Here is a 20,385-nt window from a genome sequence, read left to right on the forward strand (position 1 = left end):
AGGTAATGCCGTGATGTTGGCTAATTTCCATCCACAATTTATCGACCCTCGCTTGTCTGACCTCGAAATTCCATGAAGCAAACCTCCTCTTCTCCATTGCTCTCACCCACAACATGCTCTCAGCAGAAATGGATTTTGCGTTGTTGTGTTCCTAATTCTATTTATCACAGTAGTCGTGAAACCTGGTGCTCGTCACCTGCCGGGAAGCCCTGAGATACGTCATAATGCCAAAATAAGAGTTTCCCTGCTTGTGGCTAATCACACTTATTTAAGTGGTGAGCCAAAGCCTTTTATCATCTAAGAACTCCCTTGTGAGGCAGTGAAGGGCTGTCTCGTTTGAATGTGCTGTACGGCTGCCTTTTGCACCTTTACCCTTTGTATAAGCAGGTGCTGTACGAGAAGCCAAACAACAGGGGTTTGCCTCAACGCCATCTGCCTCACACTGAGGTCCTTTTGACCCCATTCATGGCACAGTACTCAAATACCCCCCCCCCCCAAAAAAAAAATCTTATCCCCACGCTTTAAAAAAAAATAACGAGGGATATTGTAATCGGCTCTGTCTGTCTGCCTGTCTGTCCATCCATCCGTCATGCTAGATCTCGTCCTAAACATCCTAAACGGTTGTGCAGAAATTAATGGAATTTGGTCGTTTTCGTCACCACATGGCATGATGTTGCAAGAGCAGTGTCATTTTAGCCCTGCCCCCTAGGGTGGGTGAAAAGGTCAAATACCGGGAAAAAAAGTTTTTTTTAAATGCAGTTACGGGCAGATTTTAAAACATTTTAAAATGGAACTGTATATGCAATCAACATTGGGAGACGCATGAAATATGTAACAAATTTTTGTATTTGACCCACAGTTCATGCCTCAGGGGGTGGGGACTTAAGGTCACAGGGGTCAAAACGGGGGAAAATAATTTACCTCAAAACTTGATATTGGATCATTCCTGGTGGAACTTTTTGCCATGTTTCAACTTTGCTGGAGGTGGGGATTTGCGATGGTGCGCCATCGACTTCGCTCTCGCATTTACTTTGAAAAGGTGGAACTTGTTTCGTGTGCAGCACAACATTGTGAGGTGGCATCATTGGCTGAGGGAGTGGCTGTGCCGCTGGTGCCAATTCCCTCTACTGGTTCGGGTAGGAATTTGTAACTTGGCCATGGTGGTGACGATAGCTCACCTACTCTTCACGAAGGACGTGATGGCTTCTTTAACATCCACCAGCTAATGCTGGCAGACTGGATTCCCATTTAACGTCCATCCAATGGACAAGCGCACACATTGATGAATCACCCTGCCTGTGAAACACTGTGATGACAGTTTATAGCTAGATCAGGATTCAAACCCACGCTGGACAACTTAGAGGCGAGTGTGCATACCTCTAGGCCATCCTGTCAGCCAAGGTGGAACTTACAAGTTGCAATTACAATACTGTATAACACCAGATGCAATGGGTATTGGCCTTTTTTGTTATGGTTTAAACAAAAATGTGGACAGAAATTTTTTTTTTTATATAACTTTTCTTTCGTGTATTCTTTACCTTGGGTGTGCTGCTGCACAATACCATGCCATGTACCATACATATCTCAGTACCTTAATGATAGCAGGATGCCGAACCATCGCACCTCTTGTGTGATGACAAGTGTGCATGACATCAGTATGCAGAAGTATATATGCTAGCAGAATGCCATGATCGCAATATGGCAAACTATCCCACCACTGACACAACTGAAAATGTATTTCCATGAAAATGCAATTCATTTGTTTGTTAACATCCCATGCGGATTGCATGTATCCTGGTCAGAAATTGAGCATGTGCTGCTTTTAGTCAACAACCTATTTGTTTTGTTGTTGCCTTCCAGGGTGTCACGATGGATACAACTGTCACCAGCTGCCCGGTGGCCACCATCATGCAGAGCACAGCAGTAGCTCAACCTAAGGGTCAAATCTTTCCATTACCAGTTGCCCCAGCAGCAACAACAACCACAGGTTTGATTTCTCTGACACTTGAGTGCAGACAAAATCACCTCTTGAGTTTCTTCAGAGAAGAAAAATAATTCTGGCACATTTCATCCGACCTACCCTAACTTTCCACAAGTTTCCCGGGTGACCACCTGGGATACATATGGAATTTAGATTTTTTTAAACATGTCTTCAATGATGAAATTGTCCTGCAAAAATTTGCTTCCTCCAACCAGTGTGACCACTCTTCATTTTCATAAATGCCAAGGTGAGCCAATGAAAAAAGCCAAGAATTCACAAGGTTTTGGAAAAGTGATTATAATAGAAAACCAAGACGCCAAGGTGAACAACGAATAGCCAAGATCTTGTGAAAAAACCCAAGGAGTGGTCACACTGCCTCCAACTCGAAGTTCGCTGGTTACGGAACCCTCGAAATATGGTCCCACATGTTTTGCAAATGAGAATCACATCTTTTTTTAATTGATATTTTGGAGGTTCATATATTGCCGCTGGATAAAGATATTAAGATGAAACTTTGCATCCTCAGTAGTTTTATCCCAAACTTTAGAATCAGCTTTCTGTTATTTTTGCAAGTAATACTCATCTCAAAACGGACTTCTACCTTCCATATTAAGATTTGATCGTTCACCTCCTTACTCACACAAGTGGTCAGGGGAAATCCATATTGTAGATTTGTAACAGTTGGGTAGATGTATATCCACAGCAGAAACAAGCATCAATCAATTAAATCACCTGTAAATGTAAGATTGCAGTGAAAAGATGGATCTGCAAAAATATAGAAAATAATTTATCCCATCATTGTAATGGGGAGTTGACCGTATTGGGTGGTGACCCAGTTTTATAAACTCTTTTGTCAAACCCAGTTTGTCAAAATTTTAGAAATTTGACATTGTTTGCGGTTTCATGATATAATCCAGAAATTTGCTACATCATGCAATTATGGACCTTCCTAAAATTGAACATCCAGGTATTTTTTTTTAATGCAAAGATGTCGGCTCCAAATAAATCCATGAACGCACAATGGGAATGTGCAGTTTAGTGAATAGATCTGGAATTGATTATACGCTCGGTCTGATAAATGGAACATATCCTTCAATCATGGAAAAATCTCACTGTCTCACCTTGTTGCTCTGGAATGATCATCAAACTAAACCACCGCTGGAAGAGGTTCAGTTTCTTGAATTCCTCAGCCTCACCGTTACCCATGACCTTTCCTGGGCTCAACCACATGGCAAAGCTGTCCAGCAAAGCCAGCCTCACATCCTCCGTCGATCCAAGTCATTCCTTGGAAAATCGGAGCTACTCGCAGTTTACAGGCCTTTGTCCGTACTTCAGTGGAGAACTGCTCTCCCCTGTAGCCTGGTACCACAACATTACGTCTGTTGCTCATGGATTCTGTGGAATCTAAATCTCTCAACATTAATGCAGTCTTCTGTGACGAGGCCAAAGCGCAACATTTGTACTTCACATCACAGGCAGATCGGTGGTCTCTCTGTGTTTTTAGTGCCTCTTCTCCGATATTGCTCCTGATGCTTTCTCTCTCCTCCTCCAACCCTCCCCAACAACACCAGAATGCATGCATTAGTAACCCCCTTTATGGTTAATATACCAAAATCTGCACTTCTCAACGCCTATTTTTCCTCGCTTATCCCATCTATAAGCCTGGTGTTGGCTTAGCGGCTGGGGTGGCTGGCTTAGGATCCTAGGGTCCTGCGTCCGAGCCCCGTTGGCTGCTGAATTAACACCATGTGGGGTATTGGCTCAGCCTGTCATCCTACCTAGGTTGGCAAAATGAGTACCAGTGCACTGGTGGACGGGCACAGCATCAGCAGCACAATCACGCTTCCGAGAAATGATAGTGACCCAGCAGCCAAGCTGCCATACATAAGAACAGAACAAAGATCCTGTCTATGGAATGGGAGACTCACCCTATGCAGCCAAAGATTTATATGGACTCACCCTATGCAGCCAATGGACTCTTCCAGAGGCCGTTCTTTCCCACTCTTCCCTCCAGCGATTCATGCCGGCAGTGTACCATCACCTCATGTCATCTCACATCCTGACCCATGATATTTATTACCCCCATTAACTCTTGTAATCCAGCCCTCTTACTTGGTGGTTTCAGTGTTGTCCTCCCATTTTCTCTCTTCCTCTCCTCTCCTGTTTTTTTATTTCCTTGCTTATTGTGCCCAATTATTGTCCTATGACCCCAATCTCAATTCAACCTTGCTTTTCAGTGAACCTCACTCTTATAAAAGTAATAAAAAGGCGCACCCTCATATTCAGCAGAAAACAAAACAAATTGCTGACTTGAAGCATGGCTACCAGTCCCTTGAAGATTCCTCCAGGTCACGATGGCCAGAAAATGCAACTGGCGCACAAACCGACATTAAGCGTGAGGAATATTCACTCTAATATTGCTGAAATATCCACAGATTTATTTATTTATTTTTAATTTCTCAAGGCACCTTTTTTTTTATACATGAACATTTGGTGTATTCAAGACCTCAGCAAAAAATGGTCCCCAAATACTTCAGCAATCTTGATTAACTGTAATTGCTGGTATCATGTCACGAGATTCTCAAATTGTTCAACTTTTCACTAATCTGCTAACTGCTGGCAAAATGTGGTAACGACCGGCATCCCTGAAACCAAACGGGAATCCATGTAAAGGAGCAAGAAATTTTGCGCCCAATGCTTAACCAGAAAGGTCGTGGCCTTCATTTTCTGGCATGTCGCACCCAACATTCCCAGGTCGCACTCAACGCTCTGCCCATATGCTTGTTAAAGTGGACATCTCTGTGGCCATTCTCAGAGAAACCACCTCAGCGTCGACAAGTCTGGCATTTCACTCTGTGACCGACTGGCAGGGACTTCAAGCAGCTATCAAACTTCTCGACTCGTCTCCCATTTATACTTTCTCTGACATCAACTCATCCTGGGAATTGTTTCAAAGAAATTTGCTCTCTGTCATGCACAGATTTATCCCATCTGATTTTCAGTTGTCATAGCTTTCCTGAAGGCAAAGCAGTTGCCCTGAAACAACTTGCCTTCGCCTCATGGAAAGCAAATCCAACTGAAGACAATCCCAGTTCCTTCCATAAAGCTCGAACAAGTGTGTGTCTCCCCACAGGAGAGCCAGGAAACAACATATTTCCAATCTCAAGTCTGAACTCTCAAACCTGTCTCCCTCTTCCAAATCCTGGTGGCATTTGGTCAATTCTGTTTCTGGTGTATGTTCCCCCTCTATCCCCTCCCTTACCTCAAACGGCTGCAGAGCTGACTGCACGTGAAAAGGCTGAATGCCTAAACTCTGAATATGCTTCCAAATCTTGTGTCCCAAACCCATCACTTTCTGTACCCACCTTACCCAGTTGCACCCAGCTGTTCCTGGACTCTGTCCTTTTCTGCTGATAAGGTGGAGAGCTTCCTGTCAAGCCTCGACTCAGATTCTGCAACCGGTCCAGATGGCATCAGCCCACGTGTCCTAAAAATCTGCTCCTCTGCTCTTGCTCACCCTCTCATTTGCTCAAGGTCATCTGCCATCTGCTTGGAAATCAGCAAACATTACCACCCCTGCATAAAAAGGGCCAAAAACATATCCCTGCAACAACAGACCAATCAGCCTGCTCCCAATCATCAGCAAGGTCATGGATTCTATCATTGCTTTCGACATTAAATCCTTACTCTTCTCCAATGGCTTGATTTCTGATCATCAATTTGTATTCAGACCAAGTCACTCTACCCTGGACATGCTGCTTCTACTTTCCCAACAATGGATGGAGGTCCTCAATGCCAAACATGAGATCAGAGCCATCTCCCGAGATATATCACGAGCTTTCGATGCAGTCTGGCACCCCACACTGCTCACCAAGCTCTCTTCTTATGGTATCCAAGGCAATCTCCACTCATGGCTCTTGGACTTCCTCTCCTGTCACAGCCAACGTGTGGCTCTTCATGGAATTCTCTCATCTCCTATTCCTGTCCAGACTGGAGTTCCTCAAAGCAGTGTTCTGTGCCCTGTGCTTTTTTTTGGTTTTCATCGATGATTTCTCCCCAACTCTGAAAAATCCTCTCTCTATTTTTGCTCTTGACTTCACCCTCTGCCGTACCATCTGTCATCCTTCAGATCGGCAGGCAGCAGCCTCTTCACTCTCTGCAGACCAGGATAAAAGCACAAACTGGTCAAACACTTGGAACATGTCTTTCAGGTCGGACAAATCTCACACTCTCACTATGTCTCTGAACCATCTGAAAAACATGCCCATCTACTTTCTCAACATTCCTCTTCAATAAGTTCTGTCATTCAAGCTTCTGGGTCTCACTATCTGCCATGATCTTTTCTGGGAAAGCCACATTTCCAAACTGGCCTCCAAAGCCAGATGCCGACTGGGCATCCTCCGTCATGCAAAGTCCTTCCTTGGCACGTTTGAGCTCCTAACCACATACAAAACTTTCATCCACAGCCTGATGGAGTACTGCTTTCCCGCTGTCTCACACCTAGCTCGGCTTCACGCTATATTGAAACCAAAACTTTTACGATCATTGGTATCACCCGCAATGAAGCTGAGTCTTTGGGTCTCTTACTCTCTCACCGCAGACAGGTCGGCGGTTTTATTGTCTTCTACCGACTCCTCTCTGGCCTTGCCCCCCTCCCCCTCCCCCTTCTTTGTCAATGCTTTGTATCCCCCAATATTTCCACAGGGCGCTCAAGGTACGCCAGCAACCCCTTTTGGGTGAAACTGCCAAAATCAAGAATTACTGCTCACCTTCACTTTTTCATTCCTCTGTTTTTTCTCCATCTCTGGAATAAACTCCTACACTCTCTTCAATCCCACTCTTCCTTTCAGGACTTCAAAACATATGTTCACTCCCATCTCATATCTTCCCCCATTCAAAACCATGATCTTTTCTACCCCTCTTAAAATCAACCCCAAACCCACCTCCTTCAAATTCCCTATTTATTCGTGACGAATACAGTGGAACCTCTTTTATCTGGAATGGTCAGGACCAAGGGTGTTCCAGATATCCATATATCCAGTTAATGGATGTCTGATTAAAAAAAAAAAAATTTGAAGCATTTCATTTTGGGTTCATTTAAAATGAAATAAAAATGTGCTGACAGGATGGCCAAAAGCTCCGCACACTCACCTCTCGGCTGTTTAGACTGGATTTTGAATCCCGACCCAGCTACGAACTATCATTGTGGTGTTTCACAGGTAGAGCGATTCATCAATACGTGTTCTGTCCCTCTGATGAACTTGAGCGTAAGAAAAGGAAGACCCTTCTGCCAGCATTCGTTGGTGGATGTTGAAGATTTCATGACGTCTTTCACGAAGAGAGTAGCAAGCTATCACTGGCACCATGGCCAAATTCCCAATTCCTAGCCTAACCTACAGAGGGCATTGCATCAGTGGCACAGCTGCACCCTCACCCAATAATGCTACTCCACAAACTTGTGCTGCATACAAACGAAGAAGAATAGATCATTCTAATCAGCAAGGAATATCTGGAGATGCATCACCAGTTGTGTTCAACAAGCTTCTATTTTCTTCTCTGATGATGGATGTTTTTCACAAGTGTTTTTTTTCTTCTTTTTCTGTTTTAATATACATTTGATGAACAATGCTTTCCTTACTCAAGAGATCCCTTTGCTACTTCTCAACTTGCCAGGTGCATTGAATCGGGCGCCAAGGGTGTTTGCTGCTCTCCCAGTGCAGCAAGTTGCTCCAAGCTTGATTTCGGCTGGACGTTCCGCACTTCAGACCACTGTGGCCACCCCTATTGTACCCTCGGCCCCCTTGCGTATGGTGCAGAGCAACCCAACAACGACGGTTGGTTCTCCACGACCTCAGCTCCTGCAAGGATGCACAGCTCCTGGTGGCACTGTGCAACAACGTGTGGTCTTGACACCCCAAACACAAGCTCGACTGCCAAGTGAGTGTCTAACTTTACTTGATCTACTGTATTTGTTGTTGGTTCTGCTCAAGATAAGACAGAATGCTTGTCTCTCTGTTTGCCTCCAAATTGATCGTGTTCCCAACCCATTCCGTTGTGTCCCCATCTTATCCCCTCGTACCCACTGTCTACTTGACTGTGTGTCTTCCTCACCTGAGAAGTTAGAGAGTTCTTCCCGGCCTCCACCCTGCTTTTTGTGGAGCCGAGATGTCATCACTGCCAATGTTCTCAAATCATGTTCACCTCCTATTGACTCTCCAATTCCTGCATTATTCAGCCTGTCCTTCTTTAATCATCTCCCAACCTACCTGGAAATTAGGAAACATCACTCTCCTCCACAAGAAGGGTACAAAACATATCCCATCAACTATAGACCAGTTTGTTTTCTTCCAATTTAATAACAAAGTCATGGAACATGTAATTGCTACTGACAAACTTTTTTCCTCTTTGTAAACAATGTGATGTCTCACCATCAGTTTGGATTCTGTCTCAGTTACTCAACTCAGGACATGCTACTGTTCCTCTTTAGGCAATGCTTGGAGCCCCAAATCTCAAACTAGAGGTTAGGATCTCCCCCCTGGACGTATCTCGGGAATTTGCCGCAGTCAAGCAATCCTGCTTTGCTTGCTAAGCTCTCTGCCTATGGCATACATTGCTGCCTTTCATTCCTAGGATTCTGAATTCCTCCACTCACCTGGTCAACCTGTTGCTATCATTAGAACCCTCTCTTCTCCTCTGCCAGTGGAGGCTGGTGTGCCACAAGGAGTGTCTTGGACCCAATCTCGATCCTCCTCCACATAAATGACCTCTCCCTTACTCTGGAAAATCCTCTTCATTTTTGCTGATGATTCCACATTGTGTCATAAGCAAACAGCAGCTGTGTCACATTCTGCTGGTCTGGAAGTGAATAGATGTTTGTCTGATAAATGAAGCATGTCCTTCAAGCCTGAAAAAAATCTCGGTCCCCAACTGTTATTCTGGGAAGATTGTCAAACTAACCCAAGTCTCAAATTCTTCATGAGAGAATGCTAAGTGGTGTTTTGATAGTGTGATGTTAATGCCTGTGTGCCGAGCATTCCATTCAGATATATATATATATATATATATATATATATATATATATATATATATATATATATATATATATATATATATATATATATATATATATATATATATATATATATATATATATATATATATATATATATATATATATATATATATCCCTCAACCCTTCCACTTTGGTGTTGATAAAAAGAAATGTTGAGCCTTCATTGCAGGTTGCCGTGCTCCCTTCCTTCCTAGCTCTCTCCTCTTTCACTGTTTATTTTTTCCCTTACTTATCGTATCCAGCTGTTGGCGCGCACTCTTTCTGTAGATTCATCGCCTCCATTACCTTGCTCTTGATTGAGCCTTGATCTTGTCAATATTTTCTTTCCCCTTTACATCTTTTAGGATGTTGTACTCTTTAAATGGCTGATTGTTCATTTTCATAACTTGAGAATGAAAGTTTTTTTATTATCTTGCCGAAACGAAGTTTTTGCAAGATATGTTTAGTCAGCTTGTATGTTTTTTTTTTGTTTTTTTTTGTTTGTTTGTTTGTCTGTAATCATGTATAAAAAAATTCTGCAGAGCACAGTTATCATTGGAAATTTTTGTAACTTCGCATATCAGAGGCCTATAGAGGTCCCTTTCAGTGCACAAAATGTTGAAGGTCAAGGTCAAAGGTCAAGGTCACTGTCGCAAATCAGGGGAGTCGACGAAACCCTTATTTTTTGAGTAATTTTGATCGGATAGTCTTCAAACTTCATGGGAATATAGTTCATGGTCTGGCGCTCAGCTGATTAATTTTTGGTGGCGATTGGCCTTGACCTTCATGGTTAGCGCCTGGGGAACATATTTGACCCCAAGGTCAAATTTTCAAGTTTTAGGAACCATATCATGTAGTACCTCAAATTGAACACCTCGATGAGTGCTTTCTAGATATGTCAAGGTTGAGACATTATGACGTCATTTGGTGACGTTATGAGGCAAACGCATATTTTTCATGGTTACTCTGTAGAACGATTCTCATCGGAATCTCTCGTAGGCAGATATTCCTCAAGGAGTCGCTCCTGGTGGATAGCAGCTCTGTTCACCTCAGTGTGACCTTAAAGAAGTCACACGTGGTCACCTTTTGGCAAGATACAGGTCACCCTGCGGGTGACATTGGTTTATTTTTATTTTTCTATTTTTTAATTGGAATTTAGTAATTGTCCATGCATCTTCATTTGAACTTCCTCCTCGATGGAGATCACAAATATTTGTGCAAATATGAAATGTTTTTATGCCTTCGCCGACAAAGTCACCGGAGGTGTGATGTTTTCAGGTTGTCCGTCCGTCCATTTCAATTTAGTCTCTTTTCTCTGAAATCGCTCATAAAATTGACACAAATTTTTCACCATGGGTGCGACTTCTCATATAGAATGTTTTGATGATAATTATGATGTCGTACGCCACGTGGCATGGTCGCTATGTTGGGGAAAAAGAAAAAAACTTTGGACTTCTATCGCCGAAACCGCTCCATGGAAAAAATGGAAATTTGGCACATGTGAAGTACTCCCCATAGGAAACAAGTGTGATACATAGATGATGTCATAGTTGTGTACGTCAAACACTTTATCCAATCGGTATGAAAATTTTTGAGGGTCATCCAGGGCTAAATTGTAAAGGGGGAAAAAAATTGCTGACGTCAACGGTCATGTAGTTCGGCAGCCATATTTTTTTTTTTTAACATAAAAACCTTCAAAAATCTTCTTCTTTGAAATGTCTGAACAGACCGAGGCGAAACTTTACGGGTATAATCACCTACACATGAGGAACTAAAAGTTCTCCACCTCTGACATCATAGTGTTGAGGATTCGACGGCGCTTAACAGCACCGCCGTCTCAGGGGTTATAACGCCGGCTAGTTCAGCACAAATCTCGGGTCACGAGCCTCAGATCGCGATACCAAAGAACACCTGGGCCTTACCAGTTGGGAATATAAACCCCAGCTACGGACTGGGTTTGTCAGAGACCGAGCGAAGTCTGCCAGTCCGTAGCCCGTTTGGTTTTAAATACAAATCGAGTGATTGTTCCTCAGCGCAGCATGAATAAATTCAGGGTGGCAAATTTCGTATAACTCAGCCAGATTTATTGGTAACACGACACAAGCAAAGCATTCATGATAACGTTATCATTCATCTATAACCCGCTCTTAACTAGGGAGCTACGGATACGGGTTTCGAAGGGAGCCTTAGCAAAATAAACCTTAGGCCTGGACAACATGCATGCAAGACACGGAGTACTTGGTTGTACCTCATGGACGAGAGTAAAAGTTTGTGAGGCACGAATGCGGCTTGTGACAAGCCGGTCATCGGATTCGAGCACCCAGCTCGAGCACGCAGTGTGGAAAGATGGCGCTCGTACTCCTATCGGCACCGCTCGCGTACGCCGTGGCAAGATTACAGGACCCAGATTTGGCCTGGTCTGGTGTACAGGCCAGGCCTGGATTCGCATACTGGACCTTGTGAGAAACCAGCTGGAGCACACCGGATCTTCAGCTCTTGTGCCATCGACTTTACAGGGGCTGGACGTGCCGAGGCTGGTGCGTGAGCGGTGCCGACAAAAGGACGTCATCGTCGCCATCTTGCCACGTGGCGTGCGCGAGCGGTGCCGATAGGAGTACGAGCACAATCTTGCCACACTGCGTGCTCGAGCTGGGTGCTCGAATCCGACGACCATCTTGTCAAGAGCCGCATTCGTGCCTCACAAACTTTTCCTCTCGTCCATGAGGCACCACCAAGTACTCCGTGTCTTGTATGCATGTTTAATTGGCGCGTCCAGCCCCTGTAAGGTCGACGGCATAAGAGCTAAAGATCCGGTGTGTTCCAGCTGGTTTCTCACAAGGTCCAGTATGCGAATCCAGGCCTGGCCTGTACACCAGACCAGGCCAAATCTGGGTGTTGGGCTTCGCAGGTGGGTCGATGGGATGAAAAGACGTGTCGGGCTGTCCAGGGAGTAAAGACAGTGAGAGGCTCCGTGGCTGGACTCAGGATGAACCTTTAGATCACCTGCAGGCTGGATCCATGGCCGAGGAGGAACAGCCGACCAAGCCACTCCTCATAAAACAGATCGCAGACTCACAAAGCAGTTCCTTCCTTGCCTTTCGTGGCGGGCCTTTCGGACCGCTTCTGGGGACACGTGATTGATCCATCGTTCGAGTTTGCTGCAGCTCTCCGCCAATGGGTTGCTGACACGTCCTGTTGACTGACTCAGGGCGCCGGGCGGGGGGGGCGCCCAGAGGGGGGAAGGAAAAAGAAGGCGCCCCTCGGTACACCACCACTGTATGAACACTGGACAGCCTGCTACACCTCCCGACACACATGTAACGTCCAATTACCAAACAACCTGGCTAAACATGCATTTAAGGGTGGATCTGGGCTAATCCTATATTTAATAACCCACAAAGGGCCCATTCATGCGACAATAGGTCGCATGATTTGATAGCTATGATTTTTCTGTAGAATAAACCTTTAAAAATATTCTTCTCCCGAACGGCTTGACAGATTGAGGGAAAACTTCATCCACATGTTCCCCAAGACTTGGGGATACCATGTTGTTCACAAATAATTAATCGGTGACATGGTCTGGCAGCCATATTGGATTGAACAAAATTCGTTCTCTTGAACCACTTCATCAATCAACGTGAAACTTCAAAATTATCTCGTGGTCATGGGGAATATCTGTTTTCAATTTCAACCAGATCGGACGCATGGTCTGGCAGCCAGAATTATTTAATATTTTGAATCTGCGTTCAGGGATTTCAATCAAACCTGGTACAAGTATGTGTAGTGATGTAATAATGTGGGCGAGGCATGTCTGGCAACATTGCGGTGTTGAAGAGTGCCGTTTTAGTTTTTGTTTGTGTTTCTTTAGATCACTTTTAATCACAATGTACAGAACACATGTACCTCAGCTGGGACTTGAGAGTTCTGAAGGCTGTTTTTTTAAAGCAAAGGTGTTATTATTTCCTCAATACTTACTCACTTCATCTGCAACTGCACTGCAATTCTCACCAATGGTGTGCAAGTAGACTGCTGTGTTTGTTTGGTGTGTGCCATTAATCCAGCTGGTGAGGTGATCAGCATCGCTCAGTTGGCTGCATTGATGAACCAGAGTCCCCCAGGACAGCCGCTCACTCTGCACATTCAGGGGAACAAACTGGCCTTGGCTTGCAGTCCCATTAGAATGATCAACCCAACCCCTCAGCAACACCTCCAGATGCAAGGCATGTTCGTTTATCAGTATCAAATCAAATTTTGACATCACAGGTTTTTCACGGTGCCTTAAATTCACTTGTGGTTTGCATTTTCTTGTGGTAGGTGGCATCGTTCACGTGATAAAGCCGAGTGGTCAGGGGCAGGTTGCAGCCGTTACTCCACTTCAAACGGTGTCAAGCGCTGCCAAAATGATTCAGGTTTCACGTCCAATCGCATCACCGTTCCAGAACAGACCACGAACTCCAACTCTGCTTGTTGCACACACTGCGTCTCTCTCCCCAGCAGGTACATATTATGTATCTCCTTAAATTGGTATGCCTTGTTGTTTGACCAGGGATGGATTCAACTATTTTCAAGTTTCCATTCAATATTACTTGTATAAAATGGACACTGATTCATTACATAAATCGGAAGTGCTGACGACAGTGAAAATTTTAATATGTCAGTTTATCAAGGTCATTATAGTTGATCTCTTGTCAAACAAGTAATGCAAACTCAAACAGCTTTTTAAACCTTATTGTTGAAACCTTTTTAAATACATTCAAAGTGCAGTTATTCAATAAATATGTCTGCAACATTTATTATTTTAATTACAGTTGGAAATGAATTGTACATTATTTAACAGTGCAATTTTCCATTTTTTGTGGACAAATGAATTTAATTTCATATCAAGGTAAAGTTTTCAAAATGTGCTTTGAAGTTGCATAGTTATGTGACGTGATGAGAGATCAAACACCGTGGAATGCTTAATATTTCTTGTGGTTTGATATATATATATATATATATATATATATATATATATATATATATATATATATATATATATATATATATATATATATTCTTACTTTATAATGTCATTCCTGCAGCTCGACCCAACATCCCTTCAACAAATATTATCCGGGCTGTAAGTCAGACAGCGACTGTTGGCTGCCTTCCTGTGGGCCTTCAAGCTGTACGACCACGCCAACTGTCTGTGCCGACGGCTCATTTGGTATGTTTACCTGATGCTCATGCCTCCTCCATCAAGTTTCGGCCAACCCCACCTGTTGTAAACTCATCCCTTGCGGTTGTCTATTCGTCGTCCTAGGTATTCTCTTCCACATCCCAATTGGCATTGGCTTCCTCATCCCAAGCTGCCGTCGCCTCCGCATCACAAGCGGCTGTGGCCTTCATGCCCCAAGTGGCAGTAGCCTCCACACCCCAAGTGGCTGTGGCGGCCGTGGCCTCTACACCCCAAGTGGCCGTGGCCTCTGTGTCCCAAGCGGCTGTGGCCTCCGTGCCTCAAGCGACCCTGGCCTCCGCCCCCCAAACGGCCGTGGCCTCCGCGCCCCAAGCGGCCGTGGCCTCCGCGCCCCAAGTGGCCGTGGCTTCCGCGCCCCAAGTGGCTGTGGCCTCCTCGCCCCAAGCAGCCGTGGCCTCCTCGCCCCAAGCAGCCGTGGCCTCCGTATCTCAAGAGGCCGTGCACTTGCCCGTTTCAACCAAGCCTTCTCAGCCAATTCATTCTGCCTCTGCAACAAAATCGTCAAGCAACCAGACAATCAAGCAAATCCCAGAAATACAATCCATCCGACAAGGTATTGTGTTGTAGAAACCAAATGATGTCATTGATGTTTTCCTGCTTTAAGTGAAAAAGTAAAAATTTGATTATAATAATATAACCCAAAGTATGAAGCAAAACGTTTTGGGGGTATTAAAAAAGCAGGAATAAAACAGTAAACTATGCAGATCAATGAGATTCCAACAATCGGTGACATTTTACAGCTATGGCCTTGTTAGCTTTATTAATGGCAAACTCTTTCGAAAGAGTGATATGAGGACTGACCAAAGTGGAAGCAATATCTACTTGGTCCTTTCTCCATCCCAAAAGATTAGTCATTAAAAAAAATTGCATGGAAGATGCATCCAGAAATAGTGAAAGCAAGCAAAACGATCAAATCAACCTATTAGGATTGTGTATTTCACGATTCAACACACGTGTGTTTGTAGTTTTGTCTCATTATCTCAGTTACATTCAGAAGGAATACTGCTTTACATTGAGCATTACCCAAGCATGTGAGCAAGAGCAGCAGCTGTGTTTAGAATGGATGGATTTTATCAACGAAGAGTTTAAACTATGTCTACTATCCTCTTTTCACCTTTGAGTGAAAATATTTCAGTTGATAAAGTCCCATGTTTATCTTGTCCACTGAAGCCTTCACGGAGATAAATCAGTCAGGATGGAAGTTGCTCGGAAAAAAAAAAGTCAACTTTCTGCCATAGTCTGTGCAAGTAAAAGTTGGTGAATGATCAAAGGTAAATTACTTCATTTTACTTTATCAGCACAGACCAATGGTCAGTGCGTTAGTTCTTTCAAATAATGATCCAACAATTCATATAAGTCTACTGGCTTATAATAATTAATGATTACTGACTTGTATTCAGCGTGGTCCTCAATCCCCCAAAACTCGGTCTCTCTCGTCAACGGTCCGAACATTGCAAGAGGGGAGTTGGCCAAAGCTGGGTCCTTCTGTCCCGGCAGCAAGGGGTCGGTCAACAAGTTTGACCAAGCTGCAGGACTAGGGTGTGTGTGTGTGTGTGTGTGTGTGTGTGTGTGTGTGTGTGTGTGTGTGTGTGTGTGTGTGTGTGTGTGTGTGTGTGTGTGTGTGTGTGTGTGTGTGTGTGTCAGTCAGTGTCTCAGTCAACCCTTCCATTTTTATTAGGTCATCTCTGCCGAGATGACCTTATAAAGCCGGACCAAATGTCCGTCGTCCGTACGTCCGTCCGTCCATCAACAATTTATCTTTCCGACCTTCATGAAACTTAGTATGTGGGTAGAGGTCGATGAGTGTTGCACAATGATATAACTTTTGTCCGGGTTCAAGGTCAGGGTCAAGGTCACGAGGTCACGTAAGTTATAAAAATCGCCATTTTCAAAACCTATCTCGTCTGCCATTCTACAAGATATTCGGCAACTGTTTATTGATTATGATAGTAAAAAATATTATCTTGTATCTAACCGGACAGATTTTTGAATTTCCGTCCCGTTTGGCCACCACGTAACCTGGAAGATGGACAAAAACACCTCCCGGTACAAAGAAAACTTTTTACTTCCGATCTTGATGAAATTTGGTATGTGGGTAGAGGTCGATGAGTGATACCCAAGGACATATTTTTTCCCGGATTCGAGGTCAGGGTCAAGGTCACGAGGTCACGAAAGTTGTGAAAGTCGCCATTTTCAAAACCTATCTCGTCTGTCATTTTAGGAGATATCTGGCAACGGTTCATCGATTATGATAGTAAAAAACATTATAGAGATTACCGTCACCCCCACACGGGGGTAATTTTTTTATATAATGGACACAAATTTATAGAATATCAATTGAGGAAGTGACCGTGAAAGCTGTATAGATGAAAGATTTATTTTGCCATATTTGATGACCTCGAACCTTTTCAACTGTTTTCCGATCATCGTCTCGAGGTCTTTAGGTTCATTATAGAATAGCAGTGTAGCATGCGCATTAGCTTGTTTTTGCGACCCAGGTAATATTGTTGTGGGCCGGGGGTCGGTGGCAAGGATGACCGCAAGATGGAGCAGTCGGGCCATCTCCCACCGAACACCCGGAATCGAAAGGTCGTCACCCCGGATAACTCCGGAGTTGACGGGTCGCTTAAAGGACCGTGGTCGCCAATATTTCGACGGCATGAGGTAGGGTCCACTTGTCTATTCCAATTTACCTAAGTACTCACGCCATCTAACTACTGGGGAAGCCACACCCTCGGCCGGCTTTGTCCGAACCGAGTCGCTGTGACCGACTCGGGTCCGGCGTAACCGAGCGGAAATTGCCAAAGCCGCGCCAGGCCAAATGACAATTTACGGAACAAACGGCCTCACTATTTGTCAAGCCCGCACCGTGCTGGGTCAATGATAGAAACGACAGGCAACGAGCTGGTACATTTAACAGGGGATTTATTTTACAATAGGGAGGGAGACACAGAGCAGAGTTATCACGAATATGCAGGCAATGTACAATGAGCAATCAACACTTATACAATTTCTACTCATAGGACGGCGCCACCACAGACACACACACACCAAAAGAAAATGGACCTGGATTGTCTTTATTTCGACCCTTGCAGCCAAGGTGATAGACAGGCTGGAGGTCAGAGTTCTGCTGGTACCTTGCCGCATTCGCTCGGCTTGCCGACCTGCCCTTGTGGAGCTCGGGATTCTTGTGGAAGGGCTTGGGATGATCGGATGCTCCAACCACCACGGTGGAACTCGAACCCACACGGACAACCTCGCACCAAGCGCCAAGGAACCAAGACAAATCGGCAGACACCAGCCAGCACCAAGACGGAAGATGGCCAGCAGACCAGACGAGACGACCCAGACAGATCGCACCGACAATTCTTCAACTTCTCCTGCGAGGTGGGAGGGATCCGTCCTGAGGTAACTCTGCCTCCCATTGGACGGGTGGCGTGTCGGTGGCCCGCCCCCCGAAGAGGCTCTGTAGTTGTTTCTGGCCTTCTGGCTTCCCATTGGCTGGAGTGCCTCGGCTCTGCTCGCTCTTCGTCCATTGGCTGGAGGAAACACTCCCTGCCCTTCTTCGGAGCGGAGCTTCGATCTGAGTCGATGGAGGCTTCGCCCACGCCTTCAGCCAAAAACACGTGGATAATGGAGTCGGTGCACGAAGGTTTGGTTGGGTGGCGGAACGAAGAAGGATGTTGTTTTTGGGGAATATATAAAAAAACTAACTTCAAAATAACTCGCAGCGCACACATGAAATTCCCGTTAGACACAGGGGATGGATTCTAACTATACACATATACTTAACGAAATAACTAAACTTTGAGACTGCTGACTGTCTGTGTGCAAGAGGCTTCCAAATCCGTAACAATATTGGGGTGTATACCCATGGAGGTTGAGCTCCATTACTATTATGTTACTCTTGCCTCGTTATTTGGAATATTTTTATTTAACTAGTTGGGATCCAAAACTGCAGTAATCATCCATATTAATGTAAGGCATAACAAGGACATCCATTCCATTCGAAGATTTCCAAAATCTTATCTCACAAAAGGAAGTGGAATAGGAATCAGAAGAGCAATCTCTTTTTGAACTGTTCCTTTGGTTCACATTTCACATTGGTCCACAGTGGGTGCCACCAAATGACTGAGATTGACACGGCGAAAGAGGTATTGTAGTGGCCAAAAGTATTGGCACCATTGCACTTTTTTTCAAATAATGCACCATTTCTTCCAGAAAATTGTTGAAATTTAAAAAAATCTTTTGGTATCCACATATGCATATATTTGGTTTGCAGTGGAACAAAACTAAAAAAGCTGAAAAAAAACTACGAAATCTTAGCTTCTTCCAAACAGAAATCCTAAAGTGGGTCGGACAATATTTTCGACACCTTTTAGAAGTTGGTCAAAATAATTAGATTTCAAGCAGGTGATTCTCCTTTACTTTGGTGTTGAACTCACCTGTGGTGAGTTGCAGGTGCCTGCAATATAAATATCACTCATTCTACTAGTTTGAAGAGAGAAAAGGAGTCATTCTGCTGTTCTGTGTCACTGTGTGGACCGCAATGAGCATGGAGAAAAGAGAGAAAACCAGAGAATTGTCTGAGAAGGACAGAAACAAGATTGTAGCCAAGCATGGACAATCTCAAGGCTACAAGTCCATCTCCCGGGACCTTGATGTTCCTCTGTCCACCGTACACCATGTTATCAGGAAGTTTAAAACCCATGGCACTGTAGCCAACCTCTCTAGATGTGGCGGCAAGAGAAAAGTTGATGGAAGATTGCAGCGAAGGATTAAACAAGGAAAACAGATGCAGGTGGAGGCCAGTCAGCCCATCATGCCTGCGTGAATGCCATACTAATTTATCAACACAAGATCCAAAGAATAAAATGCAAATTTTTTTTAAAATCTATTTATTTTAAGTTTTTGTAGTTTTTTTGTATTTTTTTTCTTCTTTTTCTTCTTCCCCTCAGGGAAGGGGGCACTGGCTTGGTTAAAAACACACATCAACCACACCCCCCCTCCCTTTGACATGACCCCCACCAACAGCACTCTGTACACATGCACACAATCACTCATCAATGCTCAAACTACCTAAAAGTCTCTGTCAACATTCCCATACCTCTCTATCTCCATAACTTCCAGGTACCTACCTAATTCTAATTTAAACTTATCTACTGTTTCTGCTGTCACTACCTTTCCAGGGAGACCATTGCAGGCATTAACTACTCTCTGAGTAAAAGTCCCCTGCCTTGCTGCCATCTAAACTCTCCTCTTCTTTACTCTCAAGCTATGGCCCCTGGTTCTATCACTGTCAACTCTGTTGAATAATTCATCTACACTTATTTTATCTCTACCTTTCATCATCTTGAACATCCCCATCATGTCTCCTTGTAACCACCTCCTTTCTAGTGTATAAAGCCCTGTCTCCTCCGGCGCTCCTCCTAGCTGAGTCCAGCTTGGCCCGGAATCAATGCAGTCGTCCTGCGCTGAACCCTCTCTCTGGCATCTATGTCCTTCCTGAACCGTGGTGACCAAAACTGCACACAATATTATAGATGTGACCCTCACTAAATTCCTGCACAATGTTAACACCACCTCTTTTGATTTATAATTGACCCCGCTCCGAATACAACCTAAACACCCTATTTGCCCTTCCTATAGCTGCCTGGCACTGTGATGCCTGCTTACCTCCCGTATCTATTACCACCCCCAGATCCTTCTCCTGTGTGACACATTCCAAAATTACCCCTTACATCCTGCAATCTCTATTTTCATTGTCCTTTCCCATCCCCAACACCTTACACTAACTCAGGTTAAATTCTATCTTCCAATCTTTTGCCCAATCTATACAAGTATCAATACTTTCCTGTATCTGATCACCACCCCCTCTGCTATCCACCTTTCCTCCAAGCTTTGTGTCATCTGTAAATTTGGAACTCTTACTCTTTACCCCATCATCCAAATCGTTGATGTAAATAATGAATAGTAATGGTCCGACTACTGATCCCTGAGGCACCTCGCTTCTTACATCCTCCCAGCAAGACGTCCTCCCACTCACAGCCACTCTTTGCTTCCCACCACGAAGCTAGTTTGCAATCTATTTAGCTACCTGACCAGCTACTCCACAAG

General features: G+C 44.3%; 1 protein-coding gene across 8 annotated transcripts in view; it reads left to right on the forward strand.

Annotated features, from left to right (window-relative positions):
* LOC147029000 (uncharacterized) overlaps nt 1-20,385 on the forward strand; it is a 335,824-nt gene that overhangs the window by 290,215 nt on the left and 25,224 nt on the right. For all 8 annotated transcript variants that reach the window (XM_085879912.1, XM_085879913.1, XM_085879915.1 and 5 more), the window contains 6 exons: nt 1,861-1,987; nt 7,655-7,918; nt 13,094-13,252; nt 13,347-13,529; nt 14,114-14,238; nt 14,335-14,821. In XM_085879912.1, the coding sequence (XP_085736038.1) occupies nt 1,861-1,987; nt 7,655-7,918; nt 13,094-13,252; nt 13,347-13,529; nt 14,114-14,238; nt 14,335-14,821 (1,345 nt within the window). The remainder of the gene's footprint in view (nt 1-1,860; nt 1,988-7,654; nt 7,919-13,093; nt 13,253-13,346; nt 13,530-14,113; nt 14,239-14,334; nt 14,822-20,385) is intronic.

The sequence above is a fragment of the Eptatretus burgeri genome, chromosome 4 (assembly GCF_056783735.1).
Source record: "Eptatretus burgeri isolate ZD-2024b chromosome 4, Ebu_testis_v1, whole genome shotgun sequence".
Lineage (NCBI taxonomy): Eukaryota > Metazoa > Chordata > Myxini > Myxiniformes > Myxinidae > Eptatretus > Eptatretus burgeri.